Source organism: Carya illinoinensis, chromosome 14 (assembly GCF_018687715.1).
Source record: "Carya illinoinensis cultivar Pawnee chromosome 14, C.illinoinensisPawnee_v1, whole genome shotgun sequence".
In the NCBI taxonomy this organism is placed as follows: Eukaryota; Viridiplantae; Streptophyta; class Magnoliopsida; order Fagales; family Juglandaceae; genus Carya; species Carya illinoinensis.
In genome coordinates this window covers 29,889,165-29,913,945 of record NC_056765.1, presented here as the reverse complement: position 1 = coordinate 29,913,945, position 24,781 = coordinate 29,889,165, and the positions used below count along the sequence as shown (strand labels likewise).

Below are 24,781 nucleotides of genomic sequence, written 5' to 3'. Positions count from 1 at the left end.
ATAGTATAATATATTTTAATTAAATATAATATAATATATACTATATATATAAAAAATTATAAATATAATATATAGTGTTTAATAATATATAAGCGCATTAAATATATTGCATTTAATATATTTAACAGTTAAAATATATTATAATTGAATTAATTATTATATTTAATTAATAATATAATAATTAATTAATATATTTAATTAAATATATTGCATTTAATATATTATAAACGCTTCAAATAACGTTTGAACGGTGAATATGTATCATTCGAACGTTTATAATTTACCGTTCGAACGGTTTGTCAATTTCCCTCCAAAATAATTTTGCCTATCGCGCCAATATTACGTTCAAACGGTAACAATTGAACGTTCGAATGGTTAATCATTAACGGTCGAACGGTTAACTTATTTGGGACAAAAAATTTCGTCCCTAAGAATAGCGTTCGAACGCGTTCGAACGGTCTGGCATTCCGTCGTTATTTTGGAACGAAATTCAAATTTCGTTCCAAAATCTCACTTTTTGGGACGATTTCCAATTCGTCCCAAAGCAATTTCGTCCCAAAAAATGATTTTTGTTGTAGTGATAATTGTTTTAACTTTTCTAAACTTTCAAACAAAACACATAAAACAATACAATTTTTTCAAGTTTTAAAATAAAAATTATATTTAAAATAGTTTAACTTTATAATACTTTTATTTAACTTTTTCTCTCTTATTTCTTAAAACCCAATAAAACATTTCATTTAAACCATTTCACTACTATTTACAATATTATATAGTTATTAAATTCTCATATCATCTTATTATCCAATTAAGATGCCCTTACTCCATCTATATACGAGGCGGGCTAGCTTATATATGAATATGGATGACCAAAAATATTCATTTTTAAAATTTGGGTGATTTTTTTTAATAAGATTTTACTATTATATATATATATATATTCTCGAACAAACCCAACAACTGAGAATAATATCATGTATTCTGTATTATATTTTACGTACACATTTTCGTTATACATTATGTGGCGTATTATATATATATATATATATTTATGTATATTTTTTGTTTATTTTTAGATCATGAGTAAACATTTGTATGCATACTAATAGGAATGATTTAGCCTAATTATTATAGCTTTGACCCAAACAGAGGCTCCATGATCAGTCTGATGTATTCATGATGACATAAGTACCCACAAAACCTTGTTAATATATATAAACTAGCTATTCACATATGGCCTGAGATTATCTCATTATCCAAACGTGCATAAAAATTCTCAAATAACCATATCGGTTTTCTAGACCTGCATGCATGCAGTATCATGTATATATATATTGATTATGGTGCAGCCCAATTATTATCCTTTTTTCTCTTTTGCTTTATGTTTCGTCAGTTTCATGCATGCATGGATACATTATTATAATCATGTGGGTTACTCATGACTACTACTCCTTGATATGAGGGAGTCATTCCATCTAGTTAAGTAATTTGGAACTAACGTACGTGCGCACGCACGTTTTAAATTAGGAAGATCAAACTAGGCCCGATCGATGCCACTGCTGCATGAACTCGAAATAATTAAGCGTTTTATAACCTACAATAGTAATGATCATTTAATTAGTTATTTTGAGTGTGTGAATGATATTACTACTTAACTTGAGGGTAAAGGGGTGATCTTATGGCAAGATCATTTGGTAATTGGAGTTTGAATGTAAGCTAGCTAGATAGAAACATGCCCCCGCGCGCACACACATAAGATGGGAAGGGAAATGCTTTGTATCATGAGGATTCCTACCGATAATGGGTCTTGATACAGTTTTTTTTTTTTTTACTTAGTGATTACTTATTAGGGAAATGTTTTTGATTAATGTTGTGATTTTTTTAAAAAATCTTAGGATAGAAAAAAATTATGAAAAAAAAGAAGGTGTTATATATTTAGTCTTCTTGAGAGAATTTGTCGTGTTACACACCCGGTCGGTGTAGCATGACTCGTTGGAATGTGTATTGGATATTTAGACCAATGCAACACCCACTAAATTAAGTTCAAATAAATTATAGTTAACTAGTTTAACTCGATCGATATGTATATTTTTCTCTCATTTAAAACTTTTAAATTTAAGAAAATCATGATTTGAAATGGAATTTTTGCCAATCTGATCTAAGTACTCATGCTCCTCCCAATTAGAGTGCGATATTGGACACCTTCGAAGGAATCATATCTATGCAAATTGGAAGAAAACAATACAAAAGTACTTCTCATGTGAGCATCTCTAAAGTATGATGAAAAATATTTGCCATATTGAAGAACTATTATTGGAGCTTTTATATATATATATATATATATATATATATATATATATATATATTATAATATGCTTATCATTATATCAACATCTTTTTCAAATAAATATCATCATTATCATTATAATATACAAAGTGTCATACATGTAATAGAATCCCAAACAAATAAATCAGAAAGACCAAACTTTACAAACTAGAAATTATTAAACGTACACTGGAAACTACAACATTATTTACAATTGGTCGGCTAACAAGAAAATTCGGAGGATCATGCCACCATTGTAAAGAATCAGTCACCGAATGTGCATGACATGTCACAAGATGTGCAACCTTGTTGCCTTGCCGATCAACATGAACAATCTCAAAGGAACATAAATAAGATAGTAAAGATTTGATCTCTTGTACCAAAGGGCGGCCATAACAAGAAAAAGTCTCTTGGTAAGATAAATGGCTTCCATAATAATCAGTGAATCACTTTCAAGATGTGCAGCTATTTTTGTATACTCTTTTGTATACTTTACTTGTATAATTAGTAACATATTAAAAAAAATTAACAGAATCAATCATATCAGTAGAGTGTATAAAAAGTATGTAAAAAGAATATATATATATATATATATATATATGTAGCATTAGTCTTATAAAATTAAGAAAAATAGATTGTAAAATTACAAACATTAATATTAGCAAGTACGATATTGCTATTGTTAAGATATATATTACCATCTAGGTTTACAACTATGACCACTAAAAGAACCCTCAACGAATTATCCAAATGTAAAAAAGAAAATTGTACTTTTTAGCTATCAGAGCAATAAATTATCCACATTGGATTAGGCAAAGTGCAGCTATAGTAACTTTTAGTTATAGTAATTCTAAAACTAAAACCAAATTTGATGTATACTGCAACACTACCAAATCTTTATTTTATTATTTCTTTATAACTCTCTATGTTCTAAGTATCTCCATTTGCCGTTGCTTTTGTACATAGCACACTATTCTACATCAAATGCCCATAATTTGATGAGCTATGCAGTACATATCCATTAACCAATTAAATAAATTAGAATATGATTACTAATTAACATATAATGGGTAGAATGATAGAATATGATCAAATAAAATAAATTAATAAAATTAATTTATTAAATTAAGCAGGTCAAAACTCTTGATAAAATTGATCAAATGATTAATGATATTAAAAAAGAAAAACCCTTTACCAGTGCTTTAAATAGTAATGGAAATGGTAATTTCTCACTTCATACTACGGATGAATCGTTTGATAGTGATTCTTCTACTATTAAAGATCTTGCTTTAATTAAAAATAATTTTCAAGATATTGATTTATAAAGTAAACCCGAAATTGCTAGATTTTCTTCGAAATGACCCAAACCAATGAGTCTGATGAAAAATTGGTATACTAGACCAACTCTTCCTGATTTACAGTTTGAAGACAAGATTTTTCAAACCAATTTTCTGTTTCAGCAGACAAATTTTACGAATGGAATATTGATGGACTATCCGAACAAGAGATCCTCAATACCATGAGTAAAAGGTCTGTGGTTACAAATACTTATACTAACAATGATCACAAACAACCTGAGATTGTTAATATTTTAACTACTAATTTTTTGGGTATGCTTCGACATTGGTGGGACAAACATCTCACTATAGAAGCAAAGGAAACCATTCAAAATGTTATCAAGCATAATAACGAATGGTTACCTATTTTTGATGAAACCATAGGAATAGAAATTCCTAATGGTGTCAATACTTTGATTTATACCATTATTAAACATTTTGTTGGAACCCCTTCCAACATTACTAATCGTATTAGTGATTATTTGAATAATTTAAGATGCTGTCAAATGTCTGATTATAGATGGTATCAAGACATTTTTATATCTAGAGTTATGATTAGAGACGATAGTGATAGGCCATAATGGAAAGAAAAATTTATTGATGGTTTACCTCACTTATTTGCTCACAAAATTAAGGGTGAACTTACTGATATCTCGCGACTCCTTAATTATGATAATTACACTTATGGTGATATTATCAGTACAATTAAGAAATTTCATATTAGTATGTGTAATAAACAAATAATGTTTCGTCAACGGATGAAAAATAGTAAGAAAGCCAAGTATGAAATGGAAAATTTATGTGAATAATTTGGCCTTCCTCCTATTGCTCCATCAAGATAGAAGAATATTTCAACAAAGTATTTCAAAAATCATGGAGAAAAAAGGAGAAAGAACCGTGATAATTTTTATAAAAATCCTTCAAAATTTCACAAGAAGAAACCCTTTTATAAAGAAAAGAGTTTTAAAACCCATTTAAAAGGAAAGTGTTTTAATTGTTGCAAATATGGACATTTTGATGATAAATGTCCTCAGAAGCCTAATAAGTTCAAAAATAAGCTTAACCAGTTGAATATTAATGCCAATGATCAAGAAGATCTGATTCGTCTCCCCGAATCAAAATCCTCTGCATCATCTGACAACAATGAATTTAGTTCTAATGATTCAAAATATTGCTCAGAAACAGATTTATTTAATTCTCCTAATATTAAGTTTAGTTGTAATGATTCTTCTTGCAAACCTTTGGTTAAAACAATTAATGTGTTGTCCAAATTTGAGGAACAAGAAAATCTTCTATTAACTTTGATTTATCAAATTATAAACCGGAGCTTAAAAGATAATATCTTCACAAGCTTAAGAAGACGATGGTTCATTAAGAACCAGAGACTTCTAAACAAAAAACCGGTTTAGCATATGGATCATAAGGGGTAGAAATAGTAGAAACAAATAAAATAGGTTTAACAGTAGGGATACTCCCAAAGGTAGTAAACCTATTAGCAATCTCTAGTGGGGAAGCATGCTCATTTTTTATGAGCTTGAGATCTGGAATTGGTGAAGGTATAGCAATTTTTTTTCTTTATTTTTCTTTTTGCTCATGGTTGCTGCAAGAATTCACAAGTAAGGAAATTAGGAATTGAATTATCAGAAGCTTTAATATATTTAATATTGAAGTAAAAAACAATTAATACAGCTTGTCATCGAATAAAAATATGCTTTGATGCAATGCTTTCAACATCTTTTTCTAAAACGTATTTAAAACTCTTGCAATCAATCCGTAGTAAGAATTTTTTGTTTAACAAATCACTTTGAAATTGTGAAATACATAATACTATAAATAAGATTTATTTCTTAATATTACTATAATTAAGTTGTGCACCATTCTAGACTCTAAAATAGAATCGAACAATTTATTCAGACGAGTCTGGTGAAATTTCTGTTTCAAAATGCCACCATAACCAATGTCAGAGGTATCTGTTTAAACTATTTTGAAAGAATCAGAAGTAGAAATTCCAAGACACGGAAGAATTTTGACATGTGTCTTGATTTGTTTACTAAGATTAGTATGAATATCTATCCAAGGTAGATGATTGGAATGCAGTCGTTCAAAAAGTGGACAACATTGCTTTCGCATATACTCGTAGAATTCAGCAACATAGTTGAGGAAATCAAGAAATCTTTGCAATTAATTTTTGTCAAGAATAATATCTGAAAATTTGTCAGCAAATTCGATAACCCTATTGATGGATTGAATTTTGCTTTCAGAAATATCATAACTAAGGAATCTAATATTGGTTTGAAATAGTTTAATCTTTTTGGCTAAAACAACAAGACCATTTTATTTAATGATATCTAGAAGCGAAGACAAATGTTTCCATTGCTTATCAATAGATTTTGAAAATATAAGAATATCATCAATGTAAACAATGGTGAAATTGGTAAATGAATTGAAAATATGATTCATAATATTTTGGAATTCACTAAGGCATTTTTTAGGCCAAAAGTCATCTCATTCCACTTGTAGTGACCAAAGGGGGTAGTAAAGGTAGTCTTATATCTATTGGACTCACTAATTTGGATCTACCAAAATCTGGATTTTAGGTCAAACTTGAAAAAAAACTACTGCATTACACAACCTATGAATCAAGTGATTTTTGTTAGGAATAGGATACCTAATTCACTCCAAGACTTTATTCAATAGTTTGTAATTAATAACTAGACAGGATGTCCCTCTATCAATTTTTACATTTTTTTAATATAAAAAACAGCGCAAGACCAGAAAGACTTACTATGCCTGATAATATTTTTGGAAAATAAATCATTAATTTCGTTTTTGCAAAATTCTAAAGTCTCACTATTCATTTGAATAGGTCGAACTTTAGTTGGAATATTTCTTTCAGAAAAGTCTTTAATATAAGGTAAAAAAACAACATATTTCTTATTATGCCAAAAGGCATTTGAAAGATTAAAACAAATATCAACAATTAATCTATTGTTAAAACCTTCAATTTTTTATTGAAGTAATTTACTGGACAATTGTTCAAAAATCTTTTTGAATCTGATTTCCTGTTGAAGGAAATTCAAATGCTTGATTTTTGCAGAAAGTAAAGATTTCAAACTTTTGTTAGTATCAATTTCAAATTTTGAAACAAATTTAAACCTGATTTTCTAGCCAAAATGATCAGTCGTAATACCATCCTTTTCAGAAAGAAATGGATATAAAGAGAAAATAAAATGAATGCCTAATATGACTTTGTTAGTCATATCAAGAGTTTTTTAATTATTAATTTCATTTTTTTAATTATTAATTATTCATTACTATGTAATGAATAAATAGATAATCTAATGTGGGAATCTGATGTGAATAGTCAAAATTAAATTCATCTTATATTATTTCATTATTATATAAAGAAAAAAATAATTATTCCAATATGGGGACTTATATGAATAGAATAACCAAAATTCAAATTCATAAAAAATATCCTTTAGTTTTGGCTATTTTTTTTTTTTTTATAACCAAATCTCATTCATTAAATCAAGTCCTTACAAGAAATTGTCTTTTAAGCCAAACTGCTTGAGAAATAAAAGAATGACAACAATCCCACCACATAACAATATCCTCTACATGTCATGCAAATCTTGCTAAAATATGAGCAACCTTGTTTTCCTACCTATTAACATGCAAGAAGGTCACATCCTGAAAGTTCTGAATCAATCTTCTAATATCATCATGAATATAAGCAAAATGGGTAAAGAAATCAGAAGAAGAGCTCAAAACTTTCACTAAGAGAATCGGTTTCCATTATTAGCTTGAAAATTTTCCACCAAGAGCAAATCTATAAACCTCTTAACACAGCCATAACTTCTATAAATTCAGCAGCATTCCCCAGCTTCCTACGAGCTATTGAAGATGCGTTGATCTATCCATTTTTTTTTTTTTTTTTTAATTATTTTTTTTATTTTTAAGGTTTAACCTCACCTGCGGGTAAGAAGATTCGAAGAATGAGGTAAAATTTTTTGGGAAAAAAAAACGAAAAACAAAATGCAATGAGACACGTGTATTATCCTGCTGTCATGTCCCTACTGGAGTGGTCCCACAGAAGAGCCACGCGTTTACCGGGCTTAGCCCGTCAAGTGCGTATCACGTGGGGTCTCAAATTTAATATTTATTATTGTTATTATTTTCTGGCGCTAGTGTTTTTTACTGCTTCCAAAAGCCTCTGCTAACTTCACCCATGAGGGCTCGAACTTTCCTGCGCCCTTGATTTCAACCGGTAACCAGCTCTCACCGTTTCTCCTCAATTCCACGCCAGTCGCGACCCGCAGACGAAACGGAAAACCGGATCGGTAAGCACCGTGTCACTATTCCTCCACGTGGCGGAACTATAAGCAGTTTTACCCGACGTGGGACCGCGTTGGTGACGCAATCAGTGCCCTTGTAAAGCTGCTTCAGTGTGAGGGAGGCAGGGTGCATAGAAATTAGATTGACCCCTTTCGGATTTTCTCCGGGACCTAAATTCTAGGGTTTAGGAGCAAGTAAGTTCTCCAATTCTCCCTCTAATTAGTTAGGGATTTTAATTTCTTGACTCCTTATTTTATGCAATTGAGTTCTTCTATTAGGGGTTTGGTTTTTAGGGTTTCAAGAATCTGAGATTTTAATTGAGAATTTTCATTTTTTTTCATCTGATTTTGTTTCTTTTTGAGGAATTTATGATGGGTTTTTGAGGAATTTGGAATGGAAGTATCAAATTGAAAGCTAGAGGTTGTTTGCATGTGGGACTTTGGGCTTTGCTCTGTTTTTGGAAATGGGGGGATTTGAGAATTTGAAGCGTATTTTTTCTGGGAACCAACACGAGTTCATGTGACTGGGAATCGAAGAAATTGAACTTGATGTGTGAGGTTGATTCGTGGTGCTGTTTTTGTGTTAGGATTTGGTAAAATTATATATATTTATATATATCAGAAGTCTTTTTTAAAGGGTACAGGGAAAAAAATTTTAGGGTCTTTGCTAAAGGAGTTTTCTTTTTTACTGGATGGCCATATAGATTAATTAAGATCCCGTTTTCTGTATATTGGTTTCGTGTGCTTGTTGATGTAAAAACTCCCTCCGGACCCATTTTACTGACTTGGGACTATTTTCTATCTACAGTTGTACTGGGAATAAAGGCACCTACACTTTTATAAGGAATTAGAAGGAATGCAGCAGAAGTCTGAAAAGCCAAATCAACTAGACCCTCGTTCACATGCCACTCAGCCACCAGCTGTCTATACTGAACCTTGGTGGCGTAATATTGGATACAATCCCATCTCCCCTTCTGTGACAGGGGGGAATGTATCCAATTCGTCTTCGTTGGAATGCCCAGATGCTGGTTCAGATTCTAACGATGGTCAATCACTGTCAAATAATGAACCGAATGAGGAAGGTGGCGATGCCACCAAAGAATCACAAAATACTGCATCTTCACGATCAGGTGCTTCAAATTGTGACACTAAGAAAGTTTAATATTGTAAGACAGAATTTATATTAACGAATGTTTTTAATAAACAAAAATGATTTTCTCGCTTATGTATGAGCTTGACACTTATTGAGATCTCCAATTCCTGCCCTCCTTGGAGTATACAAGTTCTTCAAGATATTAAACAACAGCTTTATTTCCTATTTTTAGCCAGAAATTATGGACAACACTACCAAAATATGCAGCATGTTGCATCAACTGCGCCATCTATGCGTAATGAATGCCTCACACAACCTGCGCAGCTTGAACTTGTTGGCCACTCAATTGTAAGCGTGTTTCCTTTTGAACCCACCCGCCAAAAAGATTCCTTTTGGGCTTAAGTTCCTGTTTAACGTATAAAACTAGACAGCTCAAACTTGTGCGATATTGGAGATGAAGGGATTCCTAACTTTGTTTCAATTCTTTTGCAGGCATGTGCATCAAATCCATATCAGGATCCATATCATGGGGGAATGTTGACAGCGTATGGGCATCAGCCTTATGTAAGTTACTCTTGTGATTATACGTGATTGGCTGTTGTCTTCATGGTTGTCAACCGTCCTTTTAATTTTTGCTTTTATGAGATGATGCTCTCAAGAGGTATCTTATGTTGCAAGGACTAAATATTTCTTCTAAAGTTGACTGCTATTTAAGTTATTTTACATTCAATGGTTTGATTTTTGAAAACTCGATACTTATCTTCTTGCTAAAGTGCTTCAAATATGGGAGTAATTTTCATCTCTCAGACTTTATGGCATCCAATCAAACTGCAATAAAGAGGTATCCTCTGGTTCTTTTCTTGTTGTTGTCTCTACTTTAGTGTCAGGTTTTAAGCTTTGGGTGTGTAATCGGAATTAAGATAGATAGTGGTTAGAATGTAAGATGGTGTTCTGACTTTTTATCATACGTGAACTGAGGTCAGAGTATGATTCTGACTGAGGATCCTTTGGCTAATACTTTGGGTTGGGGAATTTTTTTTTTTTTTTTTTTTTGATGTCAGGGAACCTCTCCAAGGCAGGGCCCTTTGGACCCACACCTGCAGAATAAACCCCGGTCCCGTACACCGCACCCTCAGAAGTTTCCCTACACAGAACTGGTTAAATCGCTGGCTTTTCACCAGGGGGTGTGGCCCCAAAGGATTGTTTGCACCCATGAGGTGTTGAACCTTGGACCTTGAAGGGAATGAGACCCCAAGACCAAGGCCTTCACCACTTGGGCTAACCCCTTGGGGTTGGGTTGGGGAATTTAGAAGATATACTTTCATCTATTGGAATTAGAATTGATAAGAAAATACCACATCTTGTTCTTTCCATGCATTGGGCAACTGTAGAAGGTCGATAGTCGGAGCAAAAGCTAATTATGTGATCCAGTAGTATCTTCTTACGGAATATTGACCTAACAGGGCCATGGATTGTCTCTTGGGATAAGAATTTTGACACGTAATTCTTTGATCCACGGCTTATGATATTTACTGTGCTGGAACTTCATGATCAGTAAGTCATTTGTCTAAAATCTTTGGCCACATATCCACTGGGTGGATCTGTAAGTGAACTTCGAACATACATTCAATCCAAGCATAACACTTTTCTGTTTGATCATGTGGGATGCATGAGTTTAAATTGTTGTTTTACCAATTTACAGTACTTCTTTTCATTGCCTTTTTGACCTTTTTTTTTTAAAAAAAAAAGAAAAAAGGTTTCTTATATAAATATATTGGGGGAGCGGGGGCTGGGATTAATTGGGTTGGAAATGGTCATTTTTTATTCACACCTGCATACTTGGTTACAAATTGAAGGCCTTGCATTTTAACCATTCACAGGATTTTAAAGTTTCTGATTGTTGTGAGTCCTCTTTTCTTGAATAAAAAGTCAAGTCATCTGGACTTAGGCAGAGTCGGTATGAACAGAACTATGTTATAAAAAAAATTAAAAAAACTGGGCCTGGGATGGAATGGTGGCAGATCATGAAGTACACTGTTCAATGCCTTCGGTTGGGGAAAATGCAATGGAGACGGTGATCATGATCTTATTTGGGCCCAAGGGGAGCCAATTATCCTGGTGTCATCAGTGTTCGATGAAATTTTCTGTTAGTTTGTCATGATACTCAACCTGGGTAAATTCCTAGATGATAACCTGCCATCATCCAAGAATTTGGCACTAATTTAGATACTCAGCCTGCCCGAAGCACTAGATGTCTTCATTGGTGGTTTTCTTTGTCACTTTATTTGTCTGCCAATCTATGGTTGGCTTAGCAGCAATGAGAAAGTATATGCAAAGTATTTCTCATTTCTGGCCTTCCATGATTTTTGTTTCCTTTTTATTGAGGAGCAATTTTTCATTATGCTTGTGCTGTAACAACAGTGATAATGATAATAGAAATAATTTTATGTGCTAGAAGGTTGTTTGTTTTTAGTCAATTGATGTAGCTTTCCTTTTGGTGGGGTTACAAACTTCACAGAAATGACTCTTGTTTTACATGAAACAAATATTTCTCATGACTAATTTGCTAGAATATGGAATGGTCTGACATGTACTTGTCATGGTCAGGGCTATCCTCCTTTTCTTGGAATGCCTCATGCCAGAATGCCTTTACCTCTCGAGATGGCACAAGAGCCTGTCTATGTGAATGCCAAACAATACCAAGGTATTCTGAGGCGGAGACAGGCACGTGCGAAGGCCGAGCTTGAAAAGAAGTTGATAAAAGTTAGAAAGGTAGAATGAATCAGTGCCTTAATTTAGTTGTTAGGTATAAAATTTCTGCTTCAGCTTGAAATATTTGATGTTATACTTCTTTAGTTGATATTACTTCCATCTCGTAATAAGTATCTTAAATAACAAGAAATAAATATGCTACATAAGGAGGGGCATTTCTTTTTCTCTGATAACATGTCTTTTGATATGTTCTCCCAAAATCCTTCTTGTATTATTGGTGCTTTGAACTTTCCATATGGGCACACATTTCAAATGGAGGGATGAAAAGGGAAGTACATCTTTCATATTACCGGACTTTCAATATAAGATGCATGCTTTGGTTTTTGTAAGTACATATGTATGATAAATTTTTTATTGAGACAATTAAGTTTAACTTGAAACCGTTAAGACTGTTGGCGACTACATGTATTGCTCTGTGCAATTGGAGTTTCCATGGTTATGGAGTAAAATGTATTAGGATGTGCAGAATTTGAGCTCCATCTATATGGTACCTTGTTTAATTTCCCAATCTTCTACAGCCTTATCTTCATGAGTCTCGACACCAGCATGCTATGAGAAGGGCCAGGGGAAGTGGAGGACGTTTTGCTAAGAAAAGTAATGATGATGCTGCGAACCATGAAGCCAACGAAAAGGGCACTGCTTCTGGGCCAGCTCTCTCATCACAGTCTGCAAGTTCGTCTGGTTCTGAACCCTTGCTGACTGACTCTGCTGAAACATGGAATTCCTCTCATGGGCAACCGGAAGGGAGGCAAGATGCATCTGAAGCTCAGAATTATGTAAATGGTGGCAACCACTACCAAAATCATGAGGTCTTACCTGGCTCATCATATCTGCATACGGGCGGAAGAGGTGAGGAAGGAGACTGTTCAGGCCAGCAATGGGGAAGCATCTCTTCTAACCAGGCCTCACAGAGGCGTCTTGCAATACAATGAACTCCTGTGGGGATGGAGTTGGGTTCCAGAATTGTGGATGGACCCCACCCTGATGGAACGGGATGAAGTCCCTGTGAATCTGTTTACGGAGAGCATTCTTGGCAATTTGTATGCCAGGCGGCAAATCATTCTTGGCTTTAATATTGTGCATGTGACATGGATGAAGAGTGGAGAAGTTGAACGCTTAAAAGGTTTCCAGTTTATTTCAGCCCCTTCTTCCATTTTTGCTCTTTGTACAAAGGTAGAGATTAATTAGCCGACTCAAAGTTTGCCTTTTAAACTCTGGGTTAATGTACAAACCATGTTGTTAATTAGATAGGAGGCTTGATGATCTTTGTGTTGTTGATGTTGATCATTTCATAGGATTTGAACTGTGCGAAACATTAAGCTTTTCAAACATTGATTTTGATTGACTTGTGGATGAAATTGTTGATCCAACACTATATTTTGTCTTTCGAAGCCAACATTTTTTGCCTCAGGAGTGGCGGCTGTGTTTCAGTTGGTGACTGTAGTTTAGTAGGTAATGTGGTACGAATTAAACTGGACTTTAATTTGCTCATTTGCTGATATTTTCTACAGTTATGTTTGAAAAATATTTGAAAATTTTAAGAATTTGTTTGATATTAGGTTTTGTGAAAGGACACCTTTGGTTGTCAAACAAGCTAGGTATTTTGATGCAAATTGTAAAATAAATATGAAAAGTGTATTTGACATTAATTTTTTTTGATCACCTGTTTCTAGTATAAAATCTATTTGCTGTCATTGTTAGTAGGGGTATAAACAGTTTGGTTTAATTTTAGACAGTCTATAACCGATTCGAAACACAACAGTTTTGAAAATTTAAGAATCGATATAAACCAATACATTATTTAAATAGAAACTTTTGATTTTTTTCAATTTCAGTACAATTTAGTTTTTCCGCTTTACATTTTGTCACACTACATAAGTTTAGTATTATAATTTTTTAAGTACTAAATTTAATTATTAGAATTTAATACTTATTATTAACAATTACTAATTCATTAATATATAATTATACAAGTATAGTATAAGTAGTGTATAACTTATTAGTGACATTAATTTTACTTCTTCCCTCATTTTTTAGTTTATTTATCTTTATTCAAGGTTGAAAAAGTTAGATCTATAGTTTTCCGGCAACTCTCTAGAAACATAGGCAGCACAAGAATCTCAGACTGCAAATCGTTTGGAGGATAGTGGTAGTTTTGCTAAATCACCGCACGTGGTCCTCACGTGCCACCTCTTCTAACCACACATCGAATCACCAGAATTGCCACTACCAGATCTTTCAGATCTTACTTTTGCAGTTGAAAAAAAACAAGTTTGTTGCCTTCACGTGCTGCCAAAGCCTATCGGAGTTGGTCTAAGTTGTAATCCATCATTTTTCGTTCTTGTTTTCTTTTTTGTATAGTAAAAATAAAAAATGATTTTATCTCTTAAACGGTTGTATCTGTTGAAATTGAATCCTCACTTTCTATGAAGGGAGAGGTTGAATCGTTGCTTAGACAGAATGTTATCTCTTAGATATTTATTTGTAAAAAGTATCAACAACAATGAAATCCAAATCAGTCCAATAGTATACTGCTAGAGCTCCAAATGAGTGATATGGAGATATCCTTGTATATATCTGGTCATGGATATCACTGCATAATCATTTAAAAAAAATGAATAAAATATGGAAACTACATGGAAAAAATAATAATAATTAATTTTTAATAGTGAATCCAATTATTTTTCAAAATAATTACGCAACATTCACATACTTCATGGTTGTATATAGAATTACTTTTTAACATATAATATAATATAAAAAAATTTATATATATATATACCGTTCCGGTTGAGTTCAAACCGATTTTTAAAATATAAAAATCAATACCAAATCTATCAAACTAGACCAACTATAAACTCATTTTGAACCGAACCGATTATAAACTGGACCAAATCTACCGGTTCATTCCAGTTTGATCGCATTTTTCAATTTTTACACCCCTAATTGATGGTCCCAAAGCTATCGCTATCCATGAATTAGATTGAGCTCAACTCCTACAAACCTCAGGATCTGTATAAATTCATAAAAACTCGGTATAACTTCTAATTTATTATTTATCTAAATTAGTATAACTTTGTATTTATTATTTTTATTTTTTTAACTTTACAGTGAAAATATCTAAAATATTTGAAAATATAAGATATAATTATGTTCCTACTGTTATATTTGTCGGTTACAACTATAACTAATTTATTTTATAATCAAATTCGTATAGTTTATCACAAATACAACATTTCTAAAATTAACTTTTATAGGTATTGATATGAATTTTGAAAATTTATAAGGCTCAGTCTTGAAATTCAAACCTTTTATTGTTACGATCAATTCCTTAGTTTGTGAAACAAATTCAAACATTTTATTAAATCTTATTGAATTAATTTTATTTTTTTATTAATTCAATAAGATTTCTTAAATTTAATTTTACAGATTTATATTTTACCTTTAGTGAAAACACATTGGAATTTGTTTTTTTTAATTATTTTTTTAGTGTAATTTGTTTTGAGTAATGCTACATACAGTCGTGAAGTGTGTAAATACCGTGCAGAGTAGGGTCAATTAGCTTATAAATTGATAATATGATCTAATAGTTTTTTATAAGAAGGGGATTTTTATTTGTTTAAAATACGATAAATTAGGATAGAAGAAGCACGATTCTATTATGCAAATCTCGCATATTCCATTTTTAAAAAGTAGGTAAATTTGGATAACATAAAATATTCATTTTCTAATGATGAATCTTACTTTTTTTAAAAGAGAGTAAATTGAGTTTGTACTGAATTGCACATCCTAGAAATGTATCTAGAATTATTCATGTCTCCATACAGTATAATACATCTTGAAGAATGATTGCCTTATGTTTCCTACCAAAATAGAACTCTGCTACGGATAAATACATCTCCCCCCCTCCCCCCTTTACGTAATGGATTGAAACATAGTCTGCCAAAAAGCACAGAGATCTAAATATATATAGCAGCGTGTGGTCAGATGGAAAGAAGCACAATATTTCAGCAGAAAGGTAAAATTTTTGTGGAAGGATTTGGTGTTTACTAGTTAGCATGATGCTAATAGACAACCTCATCATCAGCTTGATAGAGTTCGACTTTTTCTACTTGAATCTGTTTCTATTTGTTCTTCAGATGATCAGGTACTCTGATCATGAGACTAGATATAACACGATTGATGTATTGCATCAAGCTATTTCAGTTTGTGAGACTAAATTTGTTCGGATGTGCATGTGCAGGACAATGATGATGAGGAATGTAGAGTACTAGTCAGCGAAAATATGAGGTCTTCTACATCAATGATGAACCGGCAGAGAGCTGAAGTAGATGCAGAAATGGAAGAAAATGCAGTCACTATTACAATGCGCTTGCACATAGAGAGTGAGAATCAGCCATAACAATTACTGCATAGTTGTTCTTACTGGCTGAAGAGGTAGGAAGAGAATAAAAGAAACTGAGAAAATACCACTTGAGCTACATCCTGCAATAATCATTCTTGTGTCTAAAGCAATTTAATTGTTTCCTTTCATATGGCCTAATCAACAGAGAATCATCATCCACTGTCTTTCCCCTTCTAAACCAAAGAACACAAAAGTCAATTGAATTGAAATAAACAAGCTTGTCAAAATTCTTAAGAACTGCACCACAGATACTTCACTGCTTGATAGTATACATTGCTATATTTCTTGTGCACACTTCACATGTTATCATTTCGATTGGTTCAAACCTTCACGGATTTATGCAGTGGTTGCTTGGATGTTTTCATGATCCTTTCTTTCGGCTGATGTTATTTTCTTCTACTGCCATAGTATTTATTTGGAATTCACCAACTTATTTCTCTCTTCCCTTGTTTTGTAGGACCACAGAGAATGCTTGCTTCTCCTATTAATCAGGTTTGTTGCTTTTATAATTTAAATGCAAAAAAAATATGAAACTAATTAACTCTGTAATTATACGAACAGACTCTGATACATTTCTTCAAGTTTCCCCTGGAAATTTACAGGTCCTTCGTCAAGAAAACCCCACTCTTGATTCTATGCTCAATACGGTTAGTACATGAGAGTCTCACTTTTTCTGTTAGCATTGCTGCACGTCTTGATGGTTTGAATATCCACTTTAATATTTGTTTATGAGTATATGTGTCTATTTCGGTTCTTACTTCATATAAAGTGAGACAAAGTCGAGTAGCTTCTACTTTTTGGGAGTTCTAAGATGCTAAAAACTGGCAATTAACATGTTCAAAGCTTTAGATTTGCAACAAATGTATAAGAATTGAAACTATTACCATTAACATGGATGATAATTGAAAACTATTGACTTGTATATATTTGAGATTTTCAGCTTCTGGAAACAGGTGAAGTTGATACTCAAAGTCGAGATCTTTATGCAAGGGAAGATGAAACTCAAAGTCGAGGTCTTTCTCAAGAAAGATTTCTTTGCTCCCAATTTCAATGTGATTTCATGTTAGGAAAGGAGTCTGGAGATGAGAGGTAACAACTGGGCTTGTGAGCTGTATTTTTTATGCAGCGCTTGTGATATCTGTCTCCTTGTAACCAACTGAAATCTTTTCAGCTTTTGGAAATCTCGATTCTTGCCATTTCACGTTATAAGATATGATTATTTTTGGTCATTTTTTTAATGAAACTTGGCATTTTGGTCATTGTTGAAATGTCCTAAGCCACTAGTTCATGCGGTACAGTTTGGAACAAAGCATTACCAGTGGCCTCGAGTGAGCTTTGCATCATTAAATGTCATAGAATCATCAATTGCATGCATGTCTGCAGACTCGTAATTTGGTTCATTTCGGCTCCTGTATAGATGTGTGATTTGCCAGATGGAATATAAAAGAGGTGAACAACAGATGACACTTCCATGCAAACATGTCTACCATGCTACTTGTGGAACCAAATGGCTCAACATCAATAAGGTATGCTGCTCAGATTTTCAAGATGAAAACAAGAAAACATTTAGCACTCTTTTATTTTAGCTGCAAACTCGAATTTTAACACGACAGATCTTCTTTATTTTCTCAGGCGTGTCCCCTATGTCAGACTAAGGTGTTCTTTGATGTGTCAAAAGACAAGGCATGATCACTGGGAAGTACAGAGGGGGCTTGAAGAAGTACCGAGCATTTTTCCAAACCACCTTTTATGTCAATCTTCTGCAGATCCTAATTTTCCAAACAAATTAGAAAAACATTCTTCCGCTTCTTCTAGCAGCACAGCTTATATAACAAGAGAATTTTTGGGGTTGTAAATGATATACCAGATGATTATAGCTAGTTTGAATGATTCCTCCTATGCTGATGCCCATTTTTTGTCCTAGCTAGCCTTATGATCATATATTCAACTTTGTCGACTGGTTTAGTGCATAGCTCAGAGTAATTAAGGGATTCTTTACAACAAGGAAAGCAAATTAACGACATCAGTTGAACAAAACTATCATTGGCGTTTTTGAAATTGATGATTTCATCAGAGTTCAAGCCAATGCTTTAGAAAAGTGTAGGCATATTTGTACATACTGAGCAAGCAATAGGGGTATCAATACAACTTATATTTTTATTTTTTATGAAGGCACAAACTCAGTCGAGCCTTTGCATTCCTAATGGGTGTCTTTTTAGGTTTTCTTTTCAAATCATGCTTTTTTGGTTTCAAAACCATTGAATTCATAATGGATGTGAAATTTTAGAGGAAGTTGAAGAGTCAATAAGTTATGACTCTAAATGGCAGAGTCACTCTGGCAGTACTCTATATATAAAGAGGTTTTGGTATCTCTCCACTCAAAAGAAATTTGTGAGGTTTGTCGTCATTAGCAAGGAAACAAATAAGAGTAATGGGAAAAAAATTCAAACGAGTATTGGGAGAGCTCAACCTGAGTTCAATCATTAAAACCCTTACCTTGCAATCCAAAGTCTCTCTACACAACATAATTCAATCCACAATCACTTATGTTGTCGCGATCAAAGAATGTTTGTGCATCATGCTAAAGTTGTCTATGGAACCTGAAGTCGAAAGGTAAATCCGAGAAGCATGTGAAGGGAGAGATCTTTGAGAAGTACTATCAGAAGGTTAGCAGTGTTGTAGATTGGAATGATAATTTGAGCTCGCTCTGAGCTTGTTGCAAGATCAGCTCTTTCCACACGCTTGACTTGGATTTGCGTTTCGACCTCTCGTTCCATGGGCATCTCTACCACCAGGATACACAAAGCATTCTTTGATTATGGCCTCATATGCCAAGACAGTGAGGAGTTTGTATGGTCATTCGAAGAGCACATGTACTAGCTGAATGCCAGACTATCCAATTTTCATGGATTGTATTGATCATTTTTAGTTTAAATGCACAAAATGTAATCTCCACCCACCCATATATAAGGAAGAATCTTCTTTTTCATGCAGAAAAACTCATTCAAATGCAGTACGTCCCACTATGCATTGAAGGAGATCTACCCACCAAGGGACAAGGGAGGCCCTTCTCTTACAACTCAACCAAATGCGAAGAAGGGGGCATATATCCAAATATCCAATCAAATTAAGATCACAACCCTAAGATGTAGACAAAAAAGAAATATTTGAAGATGAAATGATTCATACCTTTTATGACTAATTCAATAGAGAGAGAAGACAAAAAAAGATTTTTCATCTTTTAGCGACTATTGATTTTCCTTTACTTGTCTCTTTGGCTTTCGTAGCACATAAGCATGTATCAACATATCAATTAAGAAACCATGTGACCAGAAGCCATTACTTTATAACCAAAATCACTTTCAATTCAGAAACAACCATTAATTGTTCCAGATTTCACGATGTTTAAAGAGCACTTCGATCATTAAATAAAGCAAACAATTCATGGACTCTTCAACATGGCCAAGGGCATGACTTCATCACTCTAGTGTAGTGTAGTGTGTGTGTGTGTGTGTGTGTGTGTGTGTGTGTGTGTGTTCCGTGCATACAGATCCAAGATTGATGTACAAAGTGGTCTTGTTCCAGAGCATTTAGCAATATCATTAGAACAAATCGTACAAGCTACTAAAATATAAGAGCATTACGATTTTCTATAATGCCATTAAAAAGTGACTATGAAACAAGCTGTTTTATTGGGATTGTTTGATACAAAGGGTTTTACACTCAAAATCATAAAACAAAATCCAAAAAGGGAAGAACAAAAACCAGGCAATGCGATATTTAGGTCACTAAGCACTACACGATCTACATCATTTATGATCATCTCGTTTATGTTGATCAGCATCGTCTAGGTGTTCAAAAGCTTCTGCCTCATTTTGGTCTGAGGTGGTTTCTTCACTTATGATGTCGGATGGAGACATTTCCTCTGTACTTTGGCTGGCATCTGGGGAACTATCATTTGGTTCTGTGGCATTCATAACGGTTTGCTGCTTATCCATCATTCCAGAGAGGGCCAATCTCGGAGACCACTCGAGAACATCATCAATTATGTTAGATACCCGCTTTTGATACCTGAAAGATCGGTTGAATTGATACTTCACACCAATGCAAAGAAGCAAGGCAGAGGAGTAGTTTTCTATCAATGCAAACTAGGTTTTGATATTCAGAACTAACCTTGCTCTAGCAGCCTCATCAGGAGCATGATGCCTCAGCAGCAATATGACCAGCACAGCTACAATTGCATAGAAAAGCCTTGTCGTCCATTTGGGTCGCTCTTCCTCATCTTTCTTCGGCCAGAAACGAAATAATTCCCTCAATGTCGCTTCCTCGGCAAGGATGTTAGGGAAGAACCAAACACGCTTTCCAATTACAATATAAAGAGCACCAAACATAGTTGCTCTCACTGCAAATTAGAAAGAAATCTCGATGATATCCAGTAGAAAAGCACAACAAACTGTCAAGCTCCACAGTAATCAAACAGCATACCGAGTAAACAAAACAGAAAAAAGTTACTCAAAATCACCCTAGAGTCCAGCAAATGAGAAAAGATTTCGCTCTGACCACCAACTTAATACCACTACACTGCCGGTGGGGATGAGGTCAAACTATGGCTTATATCTTGAGGGAGTGCCAGCAGTTTTCCCACATCAGCCCTAATTTGTAGGCTCTTTACAGACCTGTTTAGGCCTGTCCTAAGAGGTTCCCCATTTCGTAAGGATGCTACATAAGGGTGTAGAAAACCAAAATAACATAATATAAAGCTCAAAGTTCACTCATAAGATTAGTTGCAATACTCCTTAGATTCGACGCAAATTGATGTGAAAATACTTGGAAAATGCTTTCTTAGATTTCAAGACATCTTTGAAAATAAAAGGTGTCCCTACGACATAACATCTCTTTTATAGTGTTTGCAATTCCAGGTAGAAAAGTAGATGATGCATTAGGGTTTGTCTCTGAATTCAGGAAAAAGGCACATATTACGCAACTCTTAAAGCCTGTAACGAGGTGACTGCACTGCTTGTAGATAGACGGGTGGAAAGCATCATCTACCACAGAAAAGCTGAATTAATCTCCTAGGGGGAGTGAGAGAGACAGAGGAGAAAAAGGAAACCCACAAGATGATAGAAAATAGTCTAAGACATACTTTTTTTTTATAGATAGAAAATAGTCTAAGACATACACAAATTCAAATAGAAAGGTAGCAAGTGGAACCAATTCAGCATTAAGTGATGATGATACAAATTGGAAAAGTGCAATCAACACCATAAAGCAATTCCTATTCACAATCCAAATCATCTCAAAAAGAGTTTACCGCATGACCCATAAACCTATCCAGATACCTCCCACATCATCACCATATTGTTGAAAACATTCTTCCAGGACAGCTACTTGCACCTAAAGCACCTTTAATTCAAGTAATTAAGCTTCCAAAGGTTAAAACAGGTTGAAGTTTATGAGCATAACAAGCGCCTTAATGAAGTCAGCATTTAACAAAACATAACTTCCTCCATCCCAATTTATGTGTTTTTTTATAATTACAGGATTATTAAAATAAAGATAAAAATATACTAAAAAATACAATATGTATGCTGGTTGTCTAAAGATGACAGATATGCATAATACTCAATCAGCAGCATTAGCAGCAGCCATAGTGAAAGGTTGGTTCAATATAAAATGATAAATGGTTCACTTCACAATAGTAGGCAACACTTCAACAATGTTCTAGGAACAACCCAAGCTACATGGACAAAAATGTAAGATATATTAACAGAGAAGAACTTACGCGAAAGTAGTGATAGGATAAGTAGCAAGACTCCTGCACATGAGTAGAGTATTAGCAGCTTGCACTGATGGGGATACACAGGAAATAAGCAAATTGCAAGAGTCAACACGGGCCAGAAAAATGAGAGAAGAGTCTGCCAAAGCGGACGGCGTTTCACAAATGTCCATGCAAAAAAGGCATCATTTTCAGAAAACACTTGCTCCTGCAAAATAGAATAAAAAATTGATACATGATCATGAAACATGCTCCAAACTTCCAAGAAAAAGTAAAGCAGACAACAATCATGATGCGATACGCTTCAAAATGATATCCATATCACTCAAAACTCAAAAAGGAACATTAAAAATGTTTGGAAGGCCTTCTAAAATCCTTTATTCTCTGACATTCATCTCAAATGTCCAATTTGCACCCATAAGCTCCCATCTTTATAAACTAACAAGGTTATTATGATAATGCAGATTCATTACAAGACAACATATTTTCTGATGACAAGGAATCCCAGAGACCATGCAAATGCAACATGTCTTTCATCCAGATAAACTCTGGGCATCTAACACATCCCCATCACACGGATCAGTTAAATCATCAACTTTTCACGGATAGGATGCAGCCCCTAGAAATTGTTTGCACCCAAGGGTTTGAACCTTGACCATGAGGGAACATATCACCGAGATCAAGGCCCCCTTAACACTTGAGCCAACCCCTAGGGATCACGAGAAAACAAATTAGATACCACAAGCGAGAATCTTGTGGAAGGAAGCAATATTCCATCAGAATATACAAAATGAAAGCAAGCAAACACAATGCCAAATGTTGTGCCAGCAAATAGGCAGATAATAATGTGCAAGATCATGTAACTTTGGGAAAAAAAAAAAAAAATATGCAGGCCCCATATACTGAAGCCTTGACTAGTCACTTTATGTGATTGCAAACAAAGAGACATAATAGAACTACTAAGCCTTGGTGTGTAAAACAGGTTCGGGCTCTAAGAAGTCAACTAACCAGGCCAAAAGTGGTGGTGGCTTCGTAGTATCGGGAAGATAATGGTTTTGTGCCCACAATATATAAAGCAAGCAGCTAGCTGTGACGCATGAGGCAAGATAAAAAATTTAAGCAGCTCGTAGGTCTAACTGTAAAGCATTTGGCTCAACAAAACATTTGAATGTTAAATACAAGAACTACGTACAGGGAAAATCTCCAAGTGTGCTGGCCAAGTAGACAACTTTTTCTTCCCAGGACGAACAGTTTTCACCACACGGTCACAACGCACTAAAAGATTCTTTCTTAAAAGAGCATTAGCTATGTCATCAGTATCTAAGTTCTTATCCGTTTCCAGAATATCTTTGAGCTCCGGATGATTTCTCAAGAAGCTAACAAAATCTTTTCCTCTGAAGTACTCCACACGTGTCTCCTGTAGAACAGCCCACCTAGACACCAGATCCTTATTGTCTCTCACCTTCTCAGCAAACAACTGAAAGGCATCCTGCTTGACCGGTTGTCCCTGAAAAGAAAAATAATAGCATCGCAATCAGAACAAAACAAGGGTAACAACACGGATAAGTCCATAAAATTATTACCAGAAGTAAATTTTGGTCAGCAAAGCACGCCTTTTGTGGCAAAAAACTCTGAATATATAACTAGATAGAGATTCGCATCAAGCCTAGAAGAATGTATAAAAGACCGCAATTATATAATATAACGGTTAACAATGCACCATCAACAGGTCATCGAAAAAAAACTTAAAATATACCGAAATATGACCCATGAAAACCAATTAATAAGAGGTGTCGCTACATCCTAAGCAATCCCAACCTCTGTCCACTAAACTGCAAACCAACTGAGTGTACAGAAATCATAGACCTTTCCTTTTTATGGTGCACAAACCGACAAGTCTAGACCCTGAGACTCATGTACTGGTACACAACTGTATATACATGGATGAGTGCTTATATACACATATATACAACATGTATGCATGTATAACGAATTTCAGAGATAAATCTAGCTGAGCCTTTACATTCACAATTTCACAGATACATTTGTAACTATTATATAAGCCCACTCAAAAACAATAAGATTGTCCGATCACAATCACCTAGCTCAACAAATAAAACCCTAGATCACAGCTAGAGAGAGAGAGAGAGAGAGAGGGAGAGAGAGAGAGAGAGAGAGCACACCCTAGGAGGAGTATCGAAGTTGGGATCTCTGGAGCCGTTCTGGATAGCTCCTGAAGATCTTCGCGCCCTCTTCTTCTCTGCGCCTCCGGATTTCTTCATCTCTGTATGTCTGTTTCTGTCTGTGTGTCGCGTGAAGGCAAAAGGCCGTTACATTGTGGGTCTAATTTTGCTGACACGCTTTCCGTACCGTAAAAACAAAGCCTCATCATCGATAATTCTTCTAAGTTTAACCCTTTGTCTTTTTTTTTTTTTTTTTTAAGTGTTTGTGTGTTGATATCTTCTTAACATACTTTATTATTATTTATTATTTAAAAAAAATTCATTATTTCAATTCTTATCATCTTCTCATCATTTTATGATATATTATTAGATGATAAGTTCACGAATAAAATATAATAAATAGTATCCAATTATCTAATGACACATCATAAGATGATGTGAGGATAATGAGAATTAGGATGATGAGTAGCATTACTCTTATTATATTATTATTACTTTTTACATACTTTTTACTATTATTAATTATTTTTTATTACTATTTAATATTCTATT

At 34.0% G+C, this 24,781-nt stretch overlaps 3 protein-coding genes across 6 annotated transcripts; 2 read left to right on the top strand and 1 right to left on the bottom strand.

The window, feature by feature from the left end:
• The first annotated feature begins 7,881 nt into the window (after positions 1 to 7,881).
• Positions 7,882 to 13,240, top strand: LOC122294339 (nuclear transcription factor Y subunit A-1-like). 3 transcript variants are annotated; one of them, XM_043102978.1, is made up of 6 exons: positions 7,886 to 8,195; positions 8,809 to 9,130; positions 9,326 to 9,441; positions 9,586 to 9,657; positions 11,701 to 11,865; positions 12,384 to 13,240. In XM_043102978.1, the coding sequence occupies exons 2-6, from the start codon at positions 8,857 to 8,859 to the stop codon at positions 12,795 to 12,797; spliced, it is 1,041 nt and encodes a 346-aa protein (XP_042958912.1). In that variant the 5' UTR covers positions 7,886 to 8,195; positions 8,809 to 8,856; the 3' UTR covers positions 12,798 to 13,240. The 3 variants fall into 3 exon arrangements, with proteins under 3 accessions (XP_042958914.1, XP_042958912.1, XP_042958913.1); XM_043102979.1 differs by lacking the exon at positions 7,886 to 8,195 and adding an exon at positions 8,288 to 8,558; XM_043102980.1 differs by lacking the exon at positions 11,701 to 11,865 and having other exon boundaries at positions 7,882 to 8,195.
• Positions 13,241 to 15,741: 2,501 nt separating this feature from the next.
• On the top strand, positions 15,742 to 18,474 carry LOC122295012 (E3 ubiquitin-protein ligase BIG BROTHER-like). 2 transcript variants are annotated; one of them, XM_043104019.1, is made up of 7 exons: positions 15,742 to 15,883; positions 16,109 to 16,302; positions 16,728 to 16,762; positions 16,873 to 16,917; positions 17,211 to 17,359; positions 17,688 to 17,796; positions 17,903 to 18,474. In XM_043104019.1, exons 3-7 carry the CDS (start codon positions 16,739 to 16,741, stop codon positions 17,957 to 17,959), a joined length of 384 nt encoding a protein of 127 aa, XP_042959953.1. In that variant the 5' UTR covers positions 15,742 to 15,883; positions 16,109 to 16,302; positions 16,728 to 16,738; the 3' UTR covers positions 17,960 to 18,474. The 2 variants fall into 2 exon arrangements, with proteins under 2 accessions (XP_042959953.1, XP_042959952.1); XM_043104018.1 differs by lacking the exons at positions 15,742 to 15,883; positions 16,109 to 16,302; positions 16,728 to 16,762 and having other exon boundaries at positions 16,773 to 16,917.
• Positions 18,475 to 19,895: 1,421 nt separating this feature from the next.
• Positions 19,896 to 24,392, bottom strand: LOC122294858. The gene is made up of 5 exons (XM_043103844.1): positions 24,230 to 24,392; positions 23,239 to 23,553; positions 22,053 to 22,254; positions 20,444 to 20,672; positions 19,896 to 20,341 (listed from the first exon to the last, which is right to left on the bottom strand). The coding sequence occupies exons 1-5, from the start codon at positions 24,326 to 24,328 to the stop codon at positions 20,080 to 20,082; spliced, it is 1,107 nt and encodes a 368-aa protein (XP_042959778.1). The 5' UTR covers positions 24,329 to 24,392; the 3' UTR covers positions 19,896 to 20,079.
• Between the last annotated feature and the right edge of the window lie 389 nt (positions 24,393 to 24,781).

Excerpts from the sequence above, each read along its gene's own strand:
- LOC122294339 (XM_043102978.1), top strand. The coding sequence starts at position 8,857 with ATGCAGCAGAAGTCTGAAAAGCCAAATCAACTAGACCCTCGTTCACAT. Across the intron at positions 9,131-9,325 it reads TACTGCATCTTCACGATCAG|CCAGAAATTATGGACAACAC; the intron begins GTGCTTCAAATT and ends TCCTATTTTTAG. Across the intron at positions 11,866-12,383 it reads AGTTGATAAAAGTTAGAAAG|CCTTATCTTCATGAGTCTCG; the intron begins GTAGAATGAATC and ends AATCTTCTACAG.
- LOC122295012 (XM_043104018.1), top strand. The coding sequence starts at position 16,798 with ATGAAACTAATTAACTCTGTAATTATACGAACAGACTCTGATACATTT. Across the intron at positions 16,918-17,210 it reads TTGATTCTATGCTCAATACG|CTTCTGGAAACAGGTGAAGT; the intron begins GTTAGTACATGA and ends TGAGATTTTCAG. Across the intron at positions 17,797-17,902 it reads AATGGCTCAACATCAATAAG|GCGTGTCCCCTATGTCAGAC; the intron begins GTATGCTGCTCA and ends TTATTTTCTCAG.
- LOC122294858 (XM_043103844.1), bottom strand. The coding sequence starts at position 24,328 with ATGAAGAAATCCGGAGGCGCAGAGAAGAAGAGGGCGCGAAGATCTTCA. Across the intron at positions 22,255-23,238 it reads CACACTTGGAGATTTTCCCT|GAGCAAGTGTTTTCTGAAAA; the intron begins GTACGTAGTTCT and ends TCTATTTTGCAG. Across the intron at positions 20,673-22,052 it reads TATCCTATCACTACTTTCGC|TGAGAGCAACTATGTTTGGT; the intron begins GTAAGTTCTTCT and ends TCTAATTTGCAG.